Raw genomic sequence first — 10,132 nt, 5'->3', positions numbered from 1 at the left:
TATCCCACTAAAAAACACTGCAAACCAAATGATGTTACCTTTTGTTCTCTAGTTTATTTCAAAAGCCTTACAACGCAATACGATTTCAAGTAACTGCAGGAGAAGTGGGTCTTTTCGGGACAGTGTCGGCTGGCCTCACCACCATTCAAACAAATGCAATTACGATGCTTTCCACATTCAAGACTCCACAGAGCTGCTGAACCCGGGGGCCTCCACTGCAGCTGCGCACCAGAGCGATAGAGTCACTGGTCAACTTCAAATCCCAGAAACCCTGGGTCCCGGAGTGGACTACATTTCCCAAAGGCATGCGCGTCCTCAGTCCTCGAACCCCCTCCCCAGCCCCGCCTCCCCTGTGAGTTTCAACCGGCTGCTGGGCTTCTGAAAGGCGGGCCAAGAGGCTCGGGGCCGAGCTCTCCGGGGCTGAGTCTCCACGCGTGGGTCGGAGCCTTCGTGAGGCGTGGCGGGAGCCAGAGGGAGGTGAGCGGCGTGGCCAGGCTGGAGGACATGGAGGCCCATGGCGGCCCCAGCTTGGGCTGCCCTGAGCCACTGGTCCCCTTTCTGGGGTTTTCTCTAGGGTTCTGGAAATTGACCCTTTGACATCTACGCTGTTGGGTGGGCAGCACGTGGAGTGGAGGAACACTGCCCTGGGCCTGTGTCAGATCTGAGCAGGTGGAAACGGGTGCGTCCTCACTGTGACTCTGGCCTCGGTTCCCTAACCTGAAGGGGCCGGGCAATGCCAGCTGAGCTGTGTGGAACAGTGATGCCTGGCACGTGGGGGCGCAGTGAGTCCCCTCTATGATGGAGTCCAATGTCGCCTGAGTCTTATTTGATGCCCATCCCCAGCTCCTGCTTCTCTCTCTGGAGGTAGGAGGGCCAGGCTCAGCTGATGCTGATAGGACACATTCGGACATGGTGCTTCTGAGGGTGCGAAGTAGTCCGACTTTTTTCTTCCCTCAGATCACATTTTTGGAGACTACCCATCCTTAAGAAAAGCCCAGAAAGAAATCATGGCTCCAGAGCAAAGGGAAGGGAAGTCTCAGGTGAGCGCCTTGCCGTCTCAGTTCTTAGTAGAAGGTGGGTTTTATATGGTTTTGTTTTTCCTTTCTGACTGAAGCCCTGTATCCAGGATTTGGTGCCCATGGAGGAGCTGGTCCTTCTTCGTGGGTGGTTTATGTAGCGAGCACACCCTGTGCTCACAGTTGTCTAGCCTCGCTGTTGGCTGACCCCAGTCTGCTGTGTACCTACTAAATTGATAGTGACATACAAATGCCCTTTTGTTTTGTTTTTGTTTTTGTTTTTCGAGACAGGGTTTCTCTGTAGCTTTTAGCCTGTCCTGGAACTAGCTCTTGTAGATCAGGCTGGCTTCAAACTCACAGAGATCCTCCTGCCTCTGGCTCCCAAGTGCTGGAATTAAAGGCGTGTTCCACTCTGCCTGGCTGCAAGTGCCCTCTTATCACTAGGGACACATCTGGGGAAAGTCCTTCTGGTCTGCCTCCTTCCTTCATTTATGCTTCTCTCAGCCCTCACTATGAGTGCACATCTATTTCTTTTTGCCCTTGAAAATACTTACAATGCCCCCTCCGCCTTCTCCAGGCCATATCCCCCCCCCACACACACTCTTTGGAACCTAAGTTTCGATTGTAGCATTTGTGTGAAAACTAATCGTGACCTGCCATTTTAAGGTGCAGGAATTTAAGAGATGCCCTCACCTAGATGAGACACCACGTGGACAAAGGAAAGCCATACTGAGGGGACACAGTTTCAGGAGCGTGACTCTGAAAGCAGGGAGACAACTTCTCAAGAAGCCATGAAGAAAATCAGTGAGCACAGGGGTCAGGAAATGGGATGCTCAAGACAGCCGAATTTTAACCCATCCCCTCTATTACCATTTGTGGGCCTTGAGAAAGTAAGTCTAACTTTCTGTGCCTCAGTTTCCTCACCAGGCAAATAAAAATAGCAACCCTTGTCCTTTTCTAGAATAGGTCAGAGAATGGCATAGTTAGTTTGTGGAAGGTGTTTAGATCAGGCCAGGCTCATAGTGATGACTCGGCTTCAGTTACCCTGGCACCAGACTACACTGTATTAACAATACAGGTTATCTCTGGACCCATAAGGGGCTGGGATTTGGGTAGCTCCGTTTCCGTAAGCCTTCATTCACATTCCATCTAGGAGAGTCAAGTTTTGTTCATGTCCTGAACCTTCATCCCTGTGTGTGTATGTGAACCATGTCCCACATCTCGCTTATCTTCTCCCCGTGTCAATACTACAGTAAAAACAAAAACAGAAATCCTCAGGGTCCAGAAGTTTAAGACCAAGGAAAGAACAGAGTAGGTTCTGTGTTCGCGTGAGATACCTTGAGTTGCAGTGCTGCTGTCAGTGGTTTTGGCAGCTGCTGACCTCACATTCTTGTCTCTGAAGCGGGGCTTGAAGCAGGAGATTGCGTACAGGCTTACCAGTCTATCTACACAGCTTTTTTGCAATGTTGAAATTATTTTATGCATGTTCCTATTCACTGATTAGAGCAGAAATTCTTTAAAAGCAAAGACCATCCTTTGTATTCTCTCCATAATAAATTATTTTTCCTCTATAGGCATTGCATGCATGTGGAAATTAAGGGTAAAGAATCTTGCTGGCCATGGTGGTGCACATCTTTAATCCCAGCACTAGGGAGGCAGAGGCGAGCAGATCTCTGTGAGTTTGAGGCCAGCCTGGTCTACCATATCGATTTCCAGTTCCATCCAGAGCTATATAGACACTATCTCAAAAACAAAAACAAAATAAAAAACTCAAAAGAACCTTTATCAGAAGAACTTCTGATTACCATGATGTGCACTAATGGCCATACTCCCTGCACACACAGCCATGATGTACACTAATGACCACACTCCCTGCACACACAGCCACAATGTGCATTAATGGCCACACTCCCTGCACACACAGCCATGATGTGCACTAATGGCCACACTCCCTGCACACACAGCCATGATGTGCATTAATGGCCACACTCCCTGCACACACAGCCAGATTTCTGCCCGCCGCTTCTCTCTGTGTATGAGTCGCTGGTTGATCATTAAATGGGTGATCCGGCCCCTTTAAAACATTCAGTGACATCAGCAGCATTTCACAATGGCCCGTCCACCTTCCACCCTGTCATCTCCCTCATGCTGTATGAGGAGCATACAGCATACAGCAACTCTCTGGTCCTAGAGTTGGAATGGCTTTCCCTCGCAGGTGTCAGTGACCTTCGAGGATGTGGCCGTGCTCTTTACTCGGGATGAGTGGAAGAAGCTGGACCACTCTCAGAGAAGCCTGTACCGGGAGGTGATGCTGGAGAACTACAGCAACCTGGCCTCCCTGGGTAAGGGCGTTCCCTGTGGGCGTAGATTCAGAATGAGACCTTAGCACCGCCTCCCCTGAATGAAAGCTGTGGTTATTAAAACACCCTAGCTGGGTTTTGCTGTAGGGCTGTACAGATCAGATCTCTATAAATACTGGAACTGTTTGCCACTTGCAGTGTTTAAGTGCCCAAAATAAGAGAACAAAGGGGGCTGATACTGTCCGTAGTTTGACAGTAGAAATCCTTTTCAGGGTTGAAACTGCATTTTCTTATAATTATTCTGTGCTGCCTGTAAGCAGACTTCCCTCAACCCTCCTTCTCTACCTATTTTTTGCCTCTCCCACTTCCTCTTTTGCAGTCAGGTAAATGCTGTATACTTTATCTTTGAAAAGGGATAAAATTGTGTTTTCCTACTTAAACAGGCTACTTGACACCTAATCTTTTTCACAGATACCTGCTTAGAAGTTTTTATTCTGCCTGTGTACCCAATGTTCCTTTTCTAGAACTGCCTGCTTATCGTGTCTCCATAGGTACAGTCAGTTCTGCAGTCACCTCTATGAGCTGCTTGGCCTCTGCTCAACACATCCCATCAGATGACAGGGAACAGCCTAAGTACCCTATAAAAGTGTTATATGCCATCTTCTGAGCTTCCCACACAAATATGCAATGCTTGTTCATGTTAAAACAAAACTATAAGTCTTTTTTATTGTTAATTTTGTTTGTGATCAGGATTTCCATTTACCAAACCAAAAATGATCTCCGTGTTGCAGCAAGGAGAAGAACCCTGGAAACTAGAGAAAGAAAGTCATGGCGACTCCTCTCTTGGTGAGTGGGTGGGCCTGAGATACCCCAAAATCTCTACAAAATCAGAACAGAAGGTAACCTCAGTGACTGGAGACTGCCCTAGACCAGCGGGTTCTTTAGTAACAGGGCTGTTAAGGGGGAGGACCAAGGATGAGAAGGTAAAGAAGATAGGAAAACTGGGTCAGGAATGTCTATGCCAAGCAAGTTTATTAAGAAGTACAGCATCTTATATTCCATTTGTGGTGGGGATGGGAGAGTCAGCGGAAAGCTCTCACACAGTGGGACGATGCCAGCAGGAAGCTAATCAAGCAATGTTGCACAAAGGGAATACAGAATACCTTAAAAGAGTGTCACAGACTGAGCCCACGGCAGCCTTGGGACTGCTAACCACAGCACTTTGGTGTTGGAAGATTTGCGTACTCATGATCTGAAGCTGAAGCTTCCCCAAAGCCCTGCCTGCAGGCCATTACTAACTCTGCCAAGCATGTTCCCTCTCCATACACCAGTGCCTCAGAGAAAGCCTTGGAACAGCCTATTCTCAACAGATTTCTTCAGGTACTTGATCCTCAAGGACTGATAGGAAATGGAAATCCCAAAATCCTAGAGCCTAGCTTCCCCTCCTGTCTCTGGTGACTTTTTAAATGAGTATCTCAAAATCTCTTATTCTTCCTGAGGAGGCTGTGTTTCGTGCACAATAATTCAGCATACTTAAGGATATATTGAAAGTAATTCTTTCTGGCTGTGCACAGAGTATTATAGAAAGAAAAGACAAAGAGAATGAGCTTGGAAGACCTCACGGTGTTTTGGTATAGTTTTGAGAGATTTGGACTGTCCTCTGGATAATAGGAATATCTAAGAAGTTTAAGGAGATTTTTATGATCCCTGATATTTTAGTAGGAAAAACAGGTCTGGTGCAGAAATAAATGCCCCAAATAAATACACAACTAAAGAAGCTCTGACGTATCCCCACTCTGGCTTGTATCACCCTGCTTAAGATGAAAGAACACACTGATGTGGACAGAGCTCCAAGACAGGCTGAGGAGTGAAAAGGCTGCAGAGCTCTGTGAAGACGTGGCACCATCTCCGCTCAAGAAAGCGTGTTGTTTGCATGAGTGACACCTGTATAAGCTGGGAGATGTGGAAAGCAGTAGTTACTTTTGGAATGCACCTGTAAAGAGGGACTTTATTCTGATGTGTAGTTTCTTTCACAGAGACTGTTAACATTCGTGAAGTCCTTATGTGATTGGAATTCAGTAAGACTGGCTATTTTGGAAGCATTAGGAGGACATATGCAAAGTGAGGCGAAGCTAGAGGTGGAAGCTTCCTGGAGCCACTTCAGGAGACGAGTAGGGGATGGAGAGGCTGCTGCAGGAGTGAGGGAAGTAGACGCTGTCTGCTGGGTGAGAGCATAGGGGTTTTCTTGGTGTCCAGTTGAAGTACTTGGATAGTTGTTCACGCGTAGGTAGTTGTCTAAGGTGAGACAGATGTAGTTGGGATCCACATGAGAGGTTAAAACCCCTCATAGACACATGAAAGTGGAATTTGTAGCCTTGAGTTGACTAGAGGGCAGAATTCCAGGAACGCCATTGCACCATGTTTAAGAGAAAGGAATCAGAGATGAGGAAAAAGAAATGGAAGAGATGGCTGTTTTGGCAGCTGAGAATTGAATAAAGGAGACTCCTTGACTTGAGAGCAGGACTCCCAGCTTGGCCCTACCATCTACATAAGCTGGATATAAGCAAGGCAGCATCAGGCAGGATGGGACCTGGTCCTGCTCTTGTGCAATCCAGTGGGGACAATGAGAGTGAGATGTCAAGCACACACAGGACACAGAATGACGGTCACACTAGACACGGGAAGTCTAGTGAGGACTAGGGAGCAAAGACACAAAGCGCTGTGAAAGTGTAGGCCAGGGGCCCCCTGATCATGTGGAGTCCAGTCTAGGAACTGTCTAGTAATGGTCAGAAGGGAGCCACTGTTGACCCAGGAGACAGCAGTCAAACTAGATCCTGCTGCGGCCCCTCAGAGGATTTGATCTGAGGATTTGAGAGTCTTGTACAGGACTGAGGAGTCATAAGCAGCCTGGAGCTGGGCCCAGCCCCCCATTTCCCTTCGGAGAGCAGCCCCCTTAAATGAGCTTTGTTCGTTCCAGTTGTTTAGCTCTCGGACACTATTTTATAAAGTAGTATTTTCCATTTTTCCTTCTTGCTAGTATCTTTAGGCATATAGTATTTATTTAGGTATCATTAATATTCTTCCTATAAATTTAGTCTTAGTTAATCATACCCATCACCAGCAATTTTTTTTTTCTTCCAGGATGCAACAGCAGTCTTCAAACCACAAAATCAACTCAAACTAAAGATTCATCATTTCAGGGATTAATGAAGAAACAACTCAAAAGAGACAAGTCCTGGGACTTCACCTCAGGAAATTTCTGCAGGTCTCGCAACAGTTTTAAAAAGCAGGACAAAAATGAAAGCTTACAAATAATTCCAGTCACCCATACAAAAATCCTTACTGTAGATAAAAGCCATAAGAATTCTGAATTTGGTCCAAACATCGACCTGAAGTCAGTTGGTAAACGAAAGATCGCTAGGGAAAAAACACAAAGAAATAGCCTCAAGAAAAATTCACTTAATCAACCAAAAATCAAGACTGCAGAGAAACGCTATAAATGTAGTACCTGTGAAAAAGCTTTCATGCACAACTCATCCCTTCGAAAACATCTGAAAAACCATACCGGAGAGAGATTATTTCAATGTAGAGATTGTTTGAAAGCTTTCAGCCAAAGTTCTGCTCTTATTCAACATCAAAGGACTCACACTGGAGAGAAACCCTACATATGTAAAGAGTGTGGGAAAGCCTTCAGCCATAGTGCGTCCCTTTGTAAGCACCTAAGAACTCACACTCTGGAGAAGTCTTATACATGCAAAGAATGTGGAAAATCCTTTAGCAGGAGGTCTGGCCTTTTTCTGCATCAAAAAATTCATGCCCGAGAAAATCCTCATAAATATAACCCAGGTAGGAAGGCATCCACTTCCCTGTCAGGATATCAGAGAATCCATTCCAGAAAGAAGACCTACTTGTGTAACGAGTGTGGCAACACCTTTAAGTCTAGCTCCTCCCTTCGCTATCATCAGAGAATCCACACCGGAGAGAAACCTTTCAAATGTAGCGAATGTGGCAGAGCCTTCAGTCAGAGCGCTTCACTTATTCAACATGAAAGAATTCACACTGGAGAAAGGCCCTACAGGTGTAATGAATGCGGAAAAGGCTTCACTTCTATCTCAAGACTCAACAGACACCGAATAATTCACACTGGGGAGAAATTGTATAATTGTAATGAATGTGGCAAAGCCTTAAGTTCCCATTCAACTCTTATTATTCATGAGAGAATTCACACTGGAGAGAAACCGTGTAAATGTAAAGTCTGTGGGAAAGCCTTCAGACAGAGTTCAGCTCTGATCCAGCATCAGAGAATGCACACTGGAGAAAGACCTTATAAATGTAGTGAGTGTGGGAAGACATTCAGGTGTAATTCTTCCCTCAGTAACCATCAGCGAATTCATACTGGGGAGAAACCGTACCGATGCCAGGAATGTGGGATGTCATTTGGTCAAAGTGCAGCTCTTATTCAGCACCAGAGAATTCACACAGGAGAGAAACCCTTTGAATGTAACACATGTGGGAAGACCTTTAGACAGAGCTCCTCCCTTATTGCACACCAGCGAATCCACACTGGAGAGAAGCCCTATGAATGCAGTGCATGTGGGAAGCTCTTCAGCCAGAGATCCTCCCTTACCAATCACTACAAAATCCATATTGAAGAGGACTCCTTGAACACAGATTTGCATGAGTAAAAGCAATTAACCAAAGTTCCTCAGAATATATACTTCATATTGACTTAATAAATATAATGAATATGAGGAAACTTTCAATTTAGTCCTATGAGATTAAAATTACAAGGATAAACCTTGGCTATATAATAATTGAGAAAGTTTTCCTACCTTCCAGTCACCTTTTAAGAACAGATACTTTAAAGTTACAAACATTAGCACTGACCATTTGTAAGTTTTACCTTTTACGGAACACTTTTATTTTGTCCATATAATATATAATATGTGCAATATATAAACGCTAGAAAAATCTGAGTTTAGGAGTGCTATGCTGTTGTTATTAGCAAAAGAAATATCAGCTATTAGCATATTTACTACAACTAATATTTTAATAGTAAATAACTAAAATATATGCATTTTTAAAGCAAGGGACCAAACTTAAAAAAAAAAAACTACCTCACAATGTCTGAAATTTTCCTTTTCCTATGTTATTGTCAAACTGCCTGATTTTTATTAAAGAGAAAGAAAAAATTTTATGCTTCTAATTTTCTAACTTCCCTACAAACCTCCCACGCTTAATATTCATATTCTAATTTTGTGCTGCGAATTATTTTCCTCCATTGTCTTGACTCATTAGTTATTAAGCCATGCCCTGAATGGTAACAGTAAATCTTGTCATAGTTGCATTGGAGCAAACAGGCTAGCTAAACTGCCAAAATGAGATGTGGAAGCTATTAAAGACATCTGACATAACTGGCTCACATGCACACCACACACTTGCACCTCCAAACATGCCTGCCACACACAGACACATAAAGGACAAAATTGCATTTTCCAGTGTCAATATATAGACATAATTGATTTTTACATATTTGCCTTATTTAAGTAACCTAGTTTATTTTATGTGTGCATGCAAATTTCTAATAGTGTATTTGTAGACTCTTGGCACTCACAATCATGCTATCTACAAATACCATTTTTTCTCTTACCAGTGTCTTATTTTTCTTAAAATGTGCCACTCCCTATATATCATTTTAGTTTTTCTTATGACAGTGTCTTTTATTTATTTTCCTTATTTAGGCCCTGTACAACATGGTGCCATACAATAAAAATAACAATACTTTCCCATTGAACATACTAGCTTCGGTTTGTGGGTGCTTGTTCTGAAACTGACTGAACAGCTCTTGTGCTGAATTTTATCATAAAGGAGTAGCATTTTGTTGCATCCACTTTGTGCATTGACTAAACATGATAGTTTTCCTCTTCGTTGTTTTAAGAATAACCCTGTTTCTGATTCTCACCACTACCAGGGTCTTATAACAACCCAGGCTGGCCTAGATGTCAACTATGCAGCTATCTTCCTGTTTCAGCCTCCTAAATGTATTACAGGCATGCACCACTGCACCCAGCAATTGTCCTAATTTGATGGTGTATGAATGAAATAAATTCTTACTGGCCATGCTGTATCATCATATGTGTCTTTCTGTGTAAGTCGGGTTTCTTCCTTAGTAAGTAGAAGCCCAACTGAAGTAACCAGGATTGTCTTCTACGAACTTAGAGCAGAAAGAAAGTAAACTTATTTTTATTTTATGTATATGAGTATTTTTGCCTGCATGTATGTAAATGTACCATGTGTGCAGCTTCCAAGACCATAAGAGGACATCTGAAAACCTAGAACTAGAATTATAGTTGTGAGCTACCATGTGGGTGCTGGGAACTGTTGTGGTGGGATAGTCTTTTTGTACAATGTACAGCTGTGTCTCTGCCAAGGTACCTGATTGGTTTAATAAAGAGCTGAATGGTCAATATAGCTAGGCAAGAGAGGGTAGGCAGGGCTTCCAGAGAGAGAAGGATTCTGGGAGGAATCTGAGATACGGAAAATTCATCAGTGAAACCCTGGGTACGGGGCAGGGAGTCAGACATATAGTGTGGAGGAGAGGTAATGAGCAACGTGGCAGAACATAGATTAATATAAACAGGTTAATTTAAGTTATAAGAATTAGCTAGGAACAAGCCTAAGCTAAGGCCAAGCTTTCAGGATTTTACATCTCTGGGTCATTATTTGGGGGCTGGCCATCCAAAGAATGTCCAATCACAGGGAACCAAATCCAGATCCTCTGCAAAAGCAGCCAGTGCTCTAACCCCAGAAATTTTT

General features: G+C 44.0%; 1 protein-coding gene across 1 annotated transcript; it reads left to right on the top strand.

Annotated features, from left to right (window-relative positions):
- The first annotated feature begins 340 nt into the window (after positions 1-340).
- Znf354b (zinc finger protein 354B) lies at positions 341-9,393 on the top strand. Its single transcript, XM_057774814.1, has 5 exons — positions 341-477; positions 958-1,040; positions 3,232-3,358; positions 4,067-4,162; positions 6,458-9,393. Exons 2-5 carry the CDS (start codon positions 1,008-1,010, stop codon positions 7,999-8,001), a joined length of 1,800 nt encoding a protein of 599 aa, XP_057630797.1. The 5' UTR covers positions 341-477; positions 958-1,007; the 3' UTR covers positions 8,002-9,393.
- Positions 9,394-10,132: the final 739 nt, after the last annotated feature.

This window comes from Chionomys nivalis, chromosome 7 (genome assembly GCF_950005125.1).
Source record: "Chionomys nivalis chromosome 7, mChiNiv1.1, whole genome shotgun sequence".
In the NCBI taxonomy this organism is placed as follows: domain Eukaryota; kingdom Metazoa; phylum Chordata; class Mammalia; order Rodentia; family Cricetidae; genus Chionomys; species Chionomys nivalis.
The sequence above is the reverse complement of the archived record's forward strand: the minus strand, read 5'-3'. Positions and strand labels throughout refer to the sequence as shown.

Coding starts and splice junctions, on each gene's coding strand:
- Znf354b (XM_057774814.1), top strand. CDS start 1,008: ATGGCTCCAGAGCAAAGGGAAGGGAAGTCTCAG. Junction 1,041..3,231: donor AAAGGGAAGGGAAGTCTCAG/GTGAGCGCCTTG, acceptor TTTCCCTCGCAG/GTGTCAGTGACCTTCGAGGA. Junction 4,163..6,457: donor TCATGGCGACTCCTCTCTTG/GTGAGTGGGTGG, acceptor TTTTTCTTCCAG/GATGCAACAGCAGTCTTCAA.